We start from the raw sequence: 13339 nt of genomic DNA, 5'->3' as shown, positions 1-13339 counted from the left end.
CTCAGCACTTCTGTAAAAGATAATTTGTGGACAGCAGGATTGTGTTTCTTGTGTACCTGAAAATGTCCTTAAGCTCTTTTCCTTTCTTGTTGCCTAACAGGTTGGATTTGCTGTCATCCAGGAATGCCCTGGCATATGCCATGGGCCCAGCGTTCACCTGTAACAACATGCCTGAGTCTGTAATGGAATCTCATGCCCTGACACAACCAGACCCAAATGAAACTAACAAGTACATTACATTACGAGCATTTGGCAGACGCTTTTATCCAAAGCGACTTACATTACATTACCACCCTTCGCAGAGGGGGGAGCAATTGAGGGTTCGGTGCCTTGCTCAGGGGCACCTTGGCAGGGACTCGAACCGGCGAACCTCCGGTTCCCTTCTCTATGTATAAAATCACTAAAATGTCTTATCACTGTGTGCTCATGTCAACTGCTTTCTTCAATAAAAGTATTAATCTAGCAGAGATCTAGTCTGGTGAAATCGGTTCTAGCTGAACAACAGCACACAGCCTGGGGGAAAGTATAAACAGAGAGGGAGGTGTTTTTAAATAAATAGGTAGACATTAGGTATGAAGGTGTTCAGGAAAGAGAGCGACTAAGTGGATGGAATGGAGTTTGGTAACTCATTCCACCACAAAGGCGAAAAGCTATTCTCTTATAAGTTTCTATGATAGTTCAGACTGCATTTGACTTTTCACGCTGCCTTGTCTGTGCCTCACATTTACCTGCACAGAGACACAGCCCTGCAGTTTGAGTTGCAGCTGAATCATGTCCACCTCCTGGCTGGAGCAGAGCTTTGCAAGCTCAGAAGTGCGCGCCTTCATCTCATCTATGGCCACGTCAACCGGTTTCAGTTCCAAATGTTTCTCCCCCACCACCTCCACACGCTTCTTCACGTAGGGAAACGCATTGGCAGCTGGAAAGTAAGGCGGGTATGCAAATGTGGGTGTGAAATCAGATAGCTAACGTGCAGACAGACAATTCCTTTTGCGGAAGTAGACTCTGCCACAACAAACAGGGAGAAGAATGAGAGAAGCAACTGTCAAAGGTCAGTGTTGTTAACCAGCATGAACAACTGGTTTTGGTTTCTTGAAAGAACTGTTTAAGATAACCAGGCTTAATTTATAATCTAAAATACACAGTCCCATCTGTTAACTATTGACTCCAAATGTCAAATGCCAGACGACTGAGAACACGTGCACTTGAGTGTGTTTGTATTCCACATACTTATGAGCACAGTTCTCCTCTTGCACTGCTCCTCCACTCCGCCGTGCTTTTTGCCCGTCAGCGTGTACGGTGTCTCAAACACAAAGCGGTTGATGTTGTGGCACTTTTCAAAATCTGTCTTCTTCTCTGGCACCTCCTTCTCCTCGAAATAAGGCTTGACAAATGTCACCTGGACGTAGGCGAACTTGGGGTCCAGGTCCTTGGGATTTACCTGTGTACAGTAAACAGTCAAGCTTAATGAAACATAACATGAAACTAAAGGCTTCTGCCAGAACAGGTCAACTAAACTTTGATTAAACCCCTTCAGTGAGATTCCACAGTGTGAAGAAAAGGGAACACTGCCCACAATCTCAGGACTATTTATGTCCACAGCATTCTTCATCCAAATATTTACTGCACCTTGTTTGAGTCCTGAATTATCCGGACGTTTTCAGACCCAAACTTTTCCCCGTAAAGCATCAGCAGCCTCTGAGAGATCTCTGAAAGGCCAGTAAGTTTGGGCTCCTTGTAAATGTACTCCTTTCCATCCTCCTCTTCAAAGTAGCCCTGTGCAACACATGCATGTTCATTTAGACAAAAACAAAAGTACATTTCTTGATCACTGGTTTAGAATTATAATATTTTTCTGCGTGAATGAAGCACACAAACCCTCTAAACTCTAATTCAATTATCTGTGAGTACAGTGTGTTTACTTATACCTTGAAGCTACTAAGGGACAGTGAGACAAGGATATGAGCTTGACTGAGCCTGTGACAGGTATAAGGAGTTGTACATTGATCTCACCTGCCCATAGAAAGCCACCCTGAAGTAGGTCCCCAGCAGCCTACGGCCCGACTGGATCACCTCCAGGATCTTATTGTAGGCTCTGTGCAGGGTGTCGTAAAGGCGGCTCAGCTTCTGCAGAAAAACAATACTTGGATGGCTCAGACAGTGTGTGTGTGTGTGTGTGTGTGTGTGTGTAGGGACAGTATGCAGGCACAACTATGTCATCCAAACTAAGAGACTGCTGAAGAAACTTCACTTAGGGTAAACTATACCATAAACAAACCAAAGTGTTCTTTTGGGCATCAAAGACAGCATGAAGCGTGGAAAAACAATGAAACAGAGCAGAGGCGACGTGTTTGTATTCAGATTGTGAGTGCAGGAGAAGTGCCTTATCTCATGTTTACCTCATATTCATGGCGTTTTTCATAAATGGGAATAATGAGCTTGGCAATGTGTGTGATGAGTTCGTATCGTTCGGCTTTCCACAGGGCTTCCCCACAGACCTCAAGGTGTTCAACCAAGACTTCCTAAAAAATGGAGGGGAAAAAGAATCAACTTAAACTCTTATTAGTCTTTACATCCCTGCATGTGGTGGATGGATGTGTTTTCTGTTTCTGTTGTATCTCTCTCTCTCTCGCTCTACCTTTACTTTCTAATTCAGGTCCCTGTGACCTATTGCTCCACCAAGAAGACAGACAGCCAGTACCCACCAATCAGCCAATCCACCAGGTGGCCAATCAGAAGCTGCCGAGTGCCCTATAAACGTGTGGCACTTGCTGTTGGTGTGAGTTTGAGAGTGTTGCTCATTTGATACACACACAGTATCAGGCAGTCTGCCAAGTGTGTGTTTACGTGAGTTGGGTTGGTGCAGGTAAAGGGCCGATCCATATTCTACACCTAGCAGTTGTTTGTCTAGACACATGAGTTCAGCAGTGATATAGTGATTACATTGATTTTATAGTAAGAACTGTGTTGTGTCTGTCTCAGTTAATTCCTTTGGCATCATTCAAGCTCCTTTGCCCTGCGGCCCCTCCCCGTTGGTTGTGTGTCATCAGAATCCAAACAATCCAAAACAAATAACTATTTTTGGTTATTGTTTATTGGATTAATCACATTTTGCCTTTGAACGTACTGTGAGCTTGTTGCGGCACATAAATGAACGTTCCGTCATCACAGTGGTTGTCTAGCGTTGGTTCGTGTTGATCAGCTTTTGTTGATTTATCCCCTGACTACATTCGATGGTCTTTTATCTTGAGTACCCTTTCCTCCTGGATTTACTGGTGTTTTAACAGTATAGCAAGTCAAAACACTTCAGCTGCTGTTCCCACACTCTCATCAGTGTTGGTCACATTTGTGAAAAAAATAAACATTGCATTGTTTTGCTTAATTTCACTATTCACCTTCAGGGTTGTAAGACTGTGTGGAAACTCGGTCTCTCACCTCAGTGTAGTAAACATCCTGCATGCCAGTGTCTTCCTTCATAGCTGCTTCCTCTTCGATATTCACAGTAATCTTCTTAAAAGCTGCAAGTCCGCTGGGGAACAACTCTGGGGGGAAAACAGCAAGGCAATGTTAATGATTCCCTGTCTGTGCACTGTAGCTGTAGCCTAGCATCTGGTGGTGTCCAGTGTTTAGCATTGGTATATTGTCTTTCATTTACTAGCTATTATTTTTGCTTTACTCCTCTAATGAGGCCTTTTGTTTACACATCAACTCAGTTCCCATGTGGAAGTGAAAGGGTTGTATTGTCTGAGCGTGTGAGTGTGTATGGGAGGCTCCTTACTTTTTCTGTGGAGGTATTCTGCAACAAGTGCAGCCACGTGAACATAACACATAGCTGCCTGGAGAGAAAAGAACAAAAACTAACAGTGAGCCAACAAACTGTGCAATATGAGACAAAGACACAAAATATTAGGTTCAACTTGAAAACTCACCAGGAAACAGTGAGAGTAAACAAACAATGGCATTTTACAGGGAACCCCAGGTGCCATGCAGTTTACTGTATGTTCAACTATTGAACTATGTATTCAACTTTGTGTCAGTCACATAGCGAGACTCAGTTACTGTATGTAGTGCAGCCACACCTTTCATATGAACAACGTTACTGCCAGCTTATTCCCAGTGAAGTGTCAAAGTACACAGAAGTAGCCACGTGACAAGTTGGACAGTTTTCATTTAGGGAAGGAGTTTTCATATTGTAGTAAAATTGTAGGATAATTAACGTACTGTATACACAAACACATCAGTACTCTGTTTCTTTGTCATCCCCGTGAAAATGGAACAAAAAGGGGAAAGACACCTTAACTTAGACAGCATATTTCATACACGAGGAAGAACAAAATCAAGTGAATTTGATCAAAGTGCAAGGTGTGCAGTTTAGCAAAACGCACTGGTGAACATCATCATTTTCAGTCTGGATTTGAAAGTGGTCAGTGTTGGAGCAAGTCGGACATCTTCTGGAATATTCCAGCTATTTGTTGCGTAGTAACTAAATGCTTCTCCATGTTTAGTTTAGACTCTGGGGACCATTGACGGACCAATCCCAGATGACCTGAGGGGTCTAGAGGGTTCATATTGTAAAAGCATTTCAGTTATGTATTTTGGTCCTAAATCAGTCAATGGTTTAGGACTATAAAATGGTTGATACATAATTGACACATAAGCAGCAGTATTTTGAAATCCATTCTCTGTATATATACATACAGTTTCATCTTCGTGTATGGCATTACCTATTACTTATTATCTTTACTTTCTTTTCTATGGTGAAATTAAATGTGAGACTGGCTGAGAAACACCAGCAGGTAACGTTCTAAATCTCAAGCAGACTGATGAACATACAGAAAAGGTGACATAAAGCTTGTTCAATCTCTCCCTGTTGATACCTCAGAAAAATCTCCGTTCTTGAGGTGAGCTCTGGCCATGCTGTCCAGCCAGGTCCTTCTCAGTTCTGGGGTGCTGGCGTAAGATCGGGCGAGGCTGTACTGGAGGTCTAGCAGCATCTCTGGGTCTCTCTCATGCTCCCTCATCTGGGCGGTGGCCATAAGCACAGTACGGATGCGCTTGGTGAGACCCTTGACTTCTGAAGGGAATGCTGTGGACTACATCACACATACGAATGATATGGTAATTGGTAACAGGCCACTAAAGCTTTCCACATTTGGTAACAGGCCACTAAAGATTTCCACATTTGGTAACAGGCCACTAAAGATTTCCACATTTGGTAACAGGCCACTAAAGATTTCCACATTTGGTAACAGGCCACTAAAGATTTCCACAATTATCAACCCTCCACTGAACTGCTAAGACATCCCACTGATTTCCTCTGATATGACCATGTGTTAGGCTTTGACGCTGTAATCTGATATTCATCCTGTTATTCTAGCATTTTTGTTCTTCTCAAAACACATACACTGCCATTCTGTTGTTTCTGGGTGGAATACACTCATGGCTTAGTCAAGCATAGCATGCTAAACTAAAGCAACACTCCTTTTTGTACCTTCATGCCTTTGTCACTGTTGGCAAAGTTGTTGATGACTGAGAGCGATTCCTGGAAGCGTGAACTGCCCGTCAGAGCCACGTCAGAGATGAGCTGACTCACTGCAATAATGATCTAGACATATGAGAAGGGATGGAAGGGAGGCAGCCAAGGAGAAAGCACGTCATTACATGCATAAACCAGAAAGTCCAGAAGAAGGTATGTGACAGAAATAAAAACTGGCCCATTTAGCTCAAAGACGTATTGCGTCTAGTCAGAGCTGATAGAAATACATCCCTCTCTCAATCTTTCTTTGGTTTTCAATCCCCTATACCTGCAGGTGTGTGCGTAGGAAGGTCTTCCTCTTGGTGTAGTCGTAGTTGTTCCTCATCAGCAGGTACAGCAGAGCTGAGGCCTCAGCTCTCAGTGATCCCAGCTTCGAAACGCAGCACTTTAACACCTCGTAGCAGAGAGCCTCGCACAGCGTCACGCGGCCCTTAAACAACACCGATGGGAACTGCCACAACAACGTGTTAGTTTATTAAAAGGAGATGGTCTGGGAGGTGATTAGAAGGTACATTAAGCAGGAGGAACAACAGGAACATGGCAGTGTATTGTTATTACTGCTTCATGCAAGTTTTATCGTGCCTAATTCCTGTTTGGGGCAAAGTAGGTATTGTGGATATGTAGTGCTACAGCTCACATGTCTACACACTGGCACCTGTACTGTATACAGCACATTGGAGGCCACTTTCAATGTGTAGTGCCTTGTATTTGTATTTGGTGTTGTTGAGTCATTCTGTGCTTCTTCCTAGTTTGTTCGGATGTAAGACACTAGCTTGCCCACACATTCAGAATTTGCAACACTCATATAATTGTGTAACACGAAAAGCCATTGTCTATCAGGGACTCTTCGGCTGCTAACACAAGTATCCTATGCTGATGATTTCATGGGTTTCTCATAGACAGCAGAGGAGATCACCCCCCTAGGGAACCACATGTGTCATGTGAGAGCACTCGCCAACTGAATCTCAGCAATGGATAAATAACATCTAAAAATACATACAAAATAAATTCAAGTCAAAACAAGTATATGGGAACCAGGCAGCAGCACACCATCATTATTTATAGTCACCAACAGTTGAAAATAATTCTGTTTCCTTTAGTTAATGACTTGGTTATTTACACTATGAACAAAGCAGTAGAGACTCTACGATGTGAATGATGCATTTCTTAATTTCTTCCTGCTGAAGGAAACTGTTGCAATGTATCAAAGCAGACATACAGTCTGAAACAGAGGAAGCAGCGGTGCCTTCAATAGTCATGCTGTTACCGTCATCTTAGTCTTGTGCAATATAATATTTCAGCAGTCCTTTGCATCACATGTATACTTTCTGCGTGCGTGCATGTGGGTATTTGGCATACCTTACTAATAAAGGCTCTGATGGCAGCGAAGACATGTCTGAGTGCCGTTTCCGATTGGCTGACTTTGAGGAAGGTCAGGTAGACATCAAACACCTTCTTCATTAGGGGGTTGTGTCCGTCGCTGTCCAGCAGTTGGGTCTGACACACATTCATAGAAATATAACCAAGTCAATATTATAGTTTGTGTGTTTGTGTGTCTGTATTTGTGTGTGTGTGCGCATGTGTGCTAACCTTGAAACATTGCGTGAGAAGGGAAAGGACATCAAGGACGCTCAGGCAGACCTCAGTGGATATGTTGCCCTCCAGCAGAGCGTGGTGATGGATTTCTGCCTCTGACAGCCCCGTTCCTGCAAAACACACACAGAAGAAAGAAACATTACATTACATTACGATCAAGCGACTTACATTACATTACCACCCTTCGCAGAGGGGGGAGCAATTGAGGGTTCGGTGCCTTGCTCAGGGGCACCTCGGCAGGGGCTCGAAACGGCGACCCTCCGGTTCCCAAGTGGAAGAACTACCCACTGAGCCACTGCTTCCCTCGGGTCAGGAAACGGGTCAATATGCAGTATAAGGTGATTAGATTGCACCAGACAGCAGTCTCTGTCCTGTGTTTATTTGGGACCTCACCTATATTGAGTGTAAGGGAGGCTTCCATGGTGCTGAACTGGTGTATCTTAGTCTGTATGAGGCTGGCTCGGTTGCAACGCATCGCTGGCATAGTCTGAGACTTCCTGTCTGAGGAGAAGAGCTTTGACCCAAATGTCTCCTGACTCCTGTATAAACACATATCAACAGGAAAGGGAAAGATGTTAAAAATATATTGTAAGAGTTTACCAGAAGTATAACAAATGCAATATTGCTTTGAACATAATTGTGTTTGAAAGGACATTGTTTTTTCAGATGGGTTTGGCAAGTACATCATGTATGACAGACAACACGTAGTGCTGTGAGGCCCTACCTGCTTATGTTTCTCTTTCCAATGTAGCGGAACTGGACCACACAGATCCTGAAGGGAGGGTGGACAAGTAGCAAAGAGTTCATCAAAAGAAGCGGCAGAGATATTTTGTAGAAATTGACAGGAAACATTTGATTGAGTTACGGTACATAATGTCTCATCCACACAAGCTGTTATGGGGAACAGATTTTTATTTTGACTACTTACTCCAGCAAATTAAGAAAGTTCATGATTTCTTGAGGATTGACTTTGTTCCAGTAAGCCATTAGGGTATCTTTGGTAAAACACATAAACAAACAAACAGGAGAAATCAGAAACACCTTTTGAATGTTATTTTCTATATTTAATTCAACAAAACATCCGTTATGGGAGCGGCTCAATTGGCACCTTGAGACTCATTGTTTGTGTAAAGACCATAAGCTGAGTCTCCATGTTGACTCTCCCCTTATCTGATCTCCCCTCTCTTATCATTTCCCATGTAGTGGTTCATGAAGGCCTTTCTGTTTAGAGTGTTTGGAGCACTGACCCTCTGACAAGGTCTTGACGATGTGCAGGAAGGTGAGCAGGAGGCCTTTTATCTCATACTGTCCCAGTCTGCTGACAGGCGGTAGGGGGGCGCTGCTCATAGTGGAGCAACGTCTTTGGAGCTGGAACACACACAAGAACACGCACGCACGCACGCACACGCACACGCACACACACACACACACACACACACACACACACACACACACACACACACACACACACACACACACACACACACAGTTAATATTGATATAGTGCAACTATAGCAGGAAGACAAGCTGGTATAAAAACAAATCTAATATGCCGTCCACACCTTAAGGAATAAGACCTATGAAAATAGGATAGGTAGAGTAAATATTTCTATTTTATGGTTGTATGGCCAAACCACATACAGCAGACAACTTCAGTACCAGTTTCAGTCCGGCGATTGAGATACTGAAGTGTGAATTCAGTTGAAAATTGCATGTTTGCTTGTATAAACATATTGACATACTGAATTTCTCCCTGATTAGAACATGTAGTGCCTCTCTGTGCAGGTGGGCCAGGTCAAAAGAGCAACACAATGTGACAAATGCAGTTCTTCTTTTGTTCAGCCAAATATCAAGACAATTGCTGTGTTGCACTTCCATAGAGGAATGGTGAATTATTTTGTATCCTGACTCTGTATTCCCAGGCATTCCATCCTTGAGAGGACATAAGTGCTGGGGAGTGTGGGCCATGTTTAGGATTTTATGACACTGTTTTAATGAGCAAGTGTACTTGTGTTAGATGTATGAGAGAACATGCATGTGTGTCCCAGTGTAAGATGCCCTTGCCTCAGTGCTGTCTGGTGTTCCGGTGTCCATAAACAGAGAACTTCTGGAGTCTTCTCTTCTCACCACATGGCCATTCTGCCCTAAAAGGCCTGGAACGATCACAGTGCAACATTGATTCCAATCTACCGTCAGCAGCTAAATATTGAACATATGATGGCCTAATTGTACATGTTTAATTCTTGTATGATGCACTAACACAATATATCTAACACAATCTATTCCTGGCCATTATGACAAATAAACAGAATTTCTTGTATGAAAGATGCAATAAAAATATGTTTTCCCTCTCAGAACATTTCCAGTTCTACTACAAATGTGCCACGTCAGCCCATATGACTTGATAACCAACTGAAGAATGATAACTAGCCCAAAGACACAGTGACTTGCAATTCAAATATGATGGGAACACACCCAAGCAATAATTGCAACAACTTCCTTGTGCTCTCTTTGGATTTTTGTTTGTTCAACTATAAACCCAGGTAGCATAAACCGTTGAAACCAACACGTAAGGAGTGCAGGTGCTGTCTTCATAGAGTGAAAGTGAAGTGGTCACATATGCACTGTGTGTTAAATTAACATTGTTGTGTAGCTGTGGTGGTAATGATGAAGTGGCACCTATATAGTGTAACTCAGGCTCTAAGCTCACCGTGGTCTTTTTCTATAGCAGTGCTGATCCTCCTGCTGTCTGTAGAGCTGACTGATATTAGGTCGTCTCTAGAGCCCTGGGCAAGGACACAACACAGGAGCTGAGAACTGGAACAGTTACTTTGTCCATGTTCAACAGCATTTGTACAAAACACATAGTTGGACCATGGAAATCTTTTAATCAAGCTACACCCTCATCAGAAAGCAGTAACACGAGTCTATCAAATGTCAATGTTATTGTTTGTGCAAAGGATTGTTATCTGCAAAGAATTGTTATTTGCAAAAGGGACTCACAGCAAGACCAAGCCTGGGGCTGGAGGGGTGTGGCTGGGCAGACAGCTGCTTCAGATTCTGATACAGCAGCTCCAACAGAGGAAGATAGAGCAGACAGATCCTGGCCTGTTGGTTCTGAAATATCAGATAGCAGAAGCATGTAATTAATGGTGGAAAGTGATAGGAAAATGTTGTTATTGAGGTAGTGAATGTAATCACACAAGACAAAAGGACAGTTCTGGCTTTGTGTTCCTTACGCAGTTTATGCCCTCTACAAGGTAAACAAATGCCACCTGTCCTCATGGGGTTTCGCTATCTAGATACACCAGAGATTTGCATTCGAAATGTTGGCTGGTTTGCATAACAGACACTGATAGATTCTCTTGGTGAAGAATGGAAATATCATTTACAGAATGGAACATTGGATCAACATCAAAACAAAGCGACTTACTCAAAGGATGTAAAACTAAAGATTTATTTTGTTTTATTTCTAAAACAAAAGAATGCACGACTTACATGCACAAGAACTTATTATGGTTTTCAGTGAGGTGGCAACTTGTTTCCACATGGTACATATTGTCAAAATAATTGATTCAGTCCCTCTGTCCAACCTTTGATATGTTTCCGTTTGTTTGTCTGCCTCTTTCCCCGTCTTCCTCACCTTGTATGTGGTGTAGCGATCATCCATGGCATGTTTGATGAGGAGGTTTTTGAGCACGCCCACAGCCAGCTGCCGGACCTCTGGCCCTTGCTGCAGGGCCTCAGCCACCTCTCTGAGCAGCAAACCCACAAGGAAATGGTTGCGGCAGTAGTCCTCTGTCAAGCTAAACTCCAGGCTCTGCTCTGTAGGTGGGTTAGACAGGAAGGGTCAATCAAGTATTAAGTTCTCCATAAAGATGAGATCAAATGAATGAGACGATTCATCCAAGAGTAAATATCAAATAAAGTTTTGACACTGACACCGGCTGTTAGTAGAGAAGGGATCTCTCTAGGTATTGCCTCTCGTTTCTTCCTTTTTTCCTTATACATTAAGGTTTTCTCTGGAGTTTAACCTCCTGATGTTGTGGCTCTGTAAAGCCCTTTGAGACATTATATGTGATATTGGGCTTTACAAATGAAATTGACTTCACTGTAGTTCTATGGGACTTATCTACTAAATATGCATGTGTCAACAAAGAAGTATTAGGCACAGGTCAACATGAACTACACCCTTCCTGCGCATGACACTTCATTTGCAGAGTTTGTTGCACAGTGCACATTTGATAACCATCCTGATCTCTTCAACACAGTGGCTAATGGAGGAACAGGCAGCCTGTGGTGGAGATGACTGTGGCGGATTACACAAAAACTAAAAAAGCTCATTCGGTGTGTTCGATAAAGAGCATGACAAATGCGCCACTGACTGGAAATGAGAACAAAGTCTGTTTCAAAATAAACCACGACTTTGCATGACTATGACAGGGTCACGACAATGCTGTGGCAATATTAAAACAGGCAAGGCAGATTGTTGACTAAGAGAGCCTCTGCAATCAAGTTTGCTGCTTTAATGATAGTGAACACAGAGGCAAACAAAGAGAGCGAGAAAGAGGCGTAGAGAAGTCAAAGACAAACTGCAAGCTTTACATAGCTTCCCCAAAGATGTCCTTTATAGTGCCATTCAAATATCAAATCATTAACATTGAGGAGAGAACACCAGTTGAACCGCACTAGTCTACCACACATATGGAAATGTACGGACAAGGGATTAGCAGTTAGCAGATGAAAGTATTAATGTAAGCACTGTAGTTCAAGTGAATGAGAGTGGACATGTGTCCTGTGAGAGCCAGGGGGCCCACAGGAAGGATTAGTGCAAGTCAGAAACAAGGAGCAGTCATGAACAAACGTTTGCATAAGGCAGCAAACTTGGCGTTGATGTAAGGTGCGGTGAGCATCACCTACCTACGCTGCCAAAAAGCTCCGTCGCATAAGGAATAAAATCTGACCACAGGCAAAACACAAAAACACAGAGAGGGGAAATAAAAATAAAGAATCTGGGGGGTAAAATGTGAACATTCCATGCAGCACACAGTTGTTTCCTTCAAATTGAGGTGATTCAAATAGTCATAAAACTCATTAGTACTGTAAATGATTGATTAACTCCTTGTGGAATTACAGGTCAGGCTCATGATTTGACATCACTTGACTTGCTTTACTTTAGAATGTGCTAGAGTGGGCCAAACAAATCAGGCCGGATAATTTGGGAGTCACTGTGGTTGAATGCACGTCCAAAAAAGGGGGTCAGTGAGGGGTTTGCCATGTCATTGTTTGTGTATGAGTTAGGCAGCCTAATGCAGCATGATGAGGGGGAACAGAATATGTTTGATTCTCACCTTGTACCCTCTGCATCTTGGTGCGTCCAAATGCCATGGGCAAGTTAAGAGGGATGAAGTGTTCGTGGTTACAGACAGTCATCAGAAATTCAAATCTCATTTCAGTCAGCACCTGTGATCAACAAAAACAGTGCATGATTGCACATGTGCACGTACCTTTCCCATTGCCTAGCATGCTAAGCAATTCAATCTGACTTGCTATGTCTATTAACAGTAGGTGGGTCAATCAAAGTACAATACCTTAGGAGCTTTGAGAGTGAAATGACACATGTAGTCGTTGACCAAACTGAAGGCAAACCCTCTGTTCATAAAGGTCAAGGATCTCTGCGGAGAGAGATGCAGTTAGAACACAAGCTGCTGAGGTATACGTCACAAACTGACGAAACAAATGATGTTAAATGGATTTTGTTTTATGTGTGTTTGTAGTCTACACCTTGATGAAATTGGCCAGGCTGAGGTTGACGCAGCGAGCTTCCTCTGGGATTTCCATGTGACGGATGGTGATGTGGGGCATGATGGACAGCACCAGGGACTGGAGTGCCTGATGGAAACTGTCGGGGAAACGCTGGGCTCGTGGCATCTACAAGGTTTTTATCGGAACACCATAATTAAGAGAGTTAAGAACAAGTGCAAGGCACAACATTGCTACAAAAGACTGCTGACATCCGAATGTGGAACTCAAAACACAATTAAACGATTTTACAGGCCTTGTTTTCATTCTGTAATTGTATCTACTGTGAAACTATTCTTTTGTTCAGTTTGAGTTAGTTGATATTTTAATATCGTACCACATGTAGCTTCTTGTGTGCCAAGAGGAAGAGATCTATGCTAATAATAAACAATAGACCACATGCTT

At 42.9% G+C, this 13339-nt stretch overlaps 1 protein-coding gene and 1 long non-coding RNA gene across 4 annotated transcripts in view; one reads left to right on the top strand and one right to left on the bottom strand.

Moving 5' to 3' along the window:
- dock11 (dedicator of cytokinesis 11) overlaps window positions 1-13339 on the bottom strand; it is a 36280-nt gene that overhangs the window by 2036 nt on the left and 20905 nt on the right. The window contains exons 28-52 of one of the 3 annotated variants that reach the window (XM_076143714.1): window positions 12917-13063; window positions 12724-12807; window positions 12484-12595; window positions 12053-12091; window positions 10776-10957; window positions 10136-10249; window positions 9843-9918; window positions 9197-9285; window positions 8380-8500; window positions 8061-8127; window positions 7857-7904; window positions 7526-7671; window positions 7127-7242; window positions 6896-7033; window positions 5805-5987; window positions 5492-5605; window positions 4878-5093; window positions 3779-3836; window positions 3436-3542; window positions 2400-2522; window positions 2014-2127; window positions 1630-1776; window positions 1231-1441; window positions 729-919; window positions 57-157 (exon numbers count right to left, since the gene is read on the bottom strand). In XM_076143714.1, the coding sequence (XP_075999829.1) occupies window positions 57-157; window positions 729-919; window positions 1231-1441; window positions 1630-1776; window positions 2014-2127; window positions 2400-2522; window positions 3436-3542; window positions 3779-3836; window positions 4878-5093; window positions 5492-5605; window positions 5805-5987; window positions 6896-7033; window positions 7127-7242; window positions 7526-7671; window positions 7857-7904; window positions 8061-8127; window positions 8380-8500; window positions 9197-9285; window positions 9843-9918; window positions 10136-10249; window positions 10776-10957; window positions 12053-12091; window positions 12484-12595; window positions 12724-12807; window positions 12917-13063 (3044 nt within the window). The remainder of the gene's footprint in view (window positions 1-56; window positions 158-728; window positions 920-1230; window positions 1442-1629; window positions 1777-2013; window positions 2128-2399; window positions 2523-3435; window positions 3543-3778; window positions 3837-4877; window positions 5094-5491; window positions 5606-5804; window positions 5988-6895; window positions 7034-7126; window positions 7243-7525; window positions 7672-7856; window positions 7905-8060; window positions 8128-8379; window positions 8501-9196; window positions 9286-9842; window positions 9919-10135; window positions 10250-10775; window positions 10958-12052; window positions 12092-12483; window positions 12596-12723; window positions 12808-12916; window positions 13064-13339) is intronic. The other 2 variants (XM_076143716.1, XM_076143717.1) reach the window with 2 other exon arrangements.
- On the top strand, window positions 966-13014 carry LOC142993085 (uncharacterized). The gene is made up of 3 exons (XR_012961100.1): window positions 966-1051; window positions 4883-5058; window positions 12910-13014. It is a non-coding gene; the product is annotated as an uncharacterized LOC142993085 (long non-coding RNA).

The sequence above is a fragment of the Genypterus blacodes genome, unplaced genomic scaffold, assembly GCF_046128005.1.
Source record: "Genypterus blacodes isolate CSIRO-AG114 ecotype Tasmania unplaced genomic scaffold, CSIRO-AGI_Gbla_v1 ptg000027l_1, whole genome shotgun sequence".
NCBI lineage: Eukaryota > Metazoa > Chordata > Actinopteri > Ophidiiformes > Ophidiidae > Genypterus > Genypterus blacodes.
Note: the sequence above shows the minus strand (reverse complement) of the source record. Positions and strands in the feature narration are given on the sequence as shown.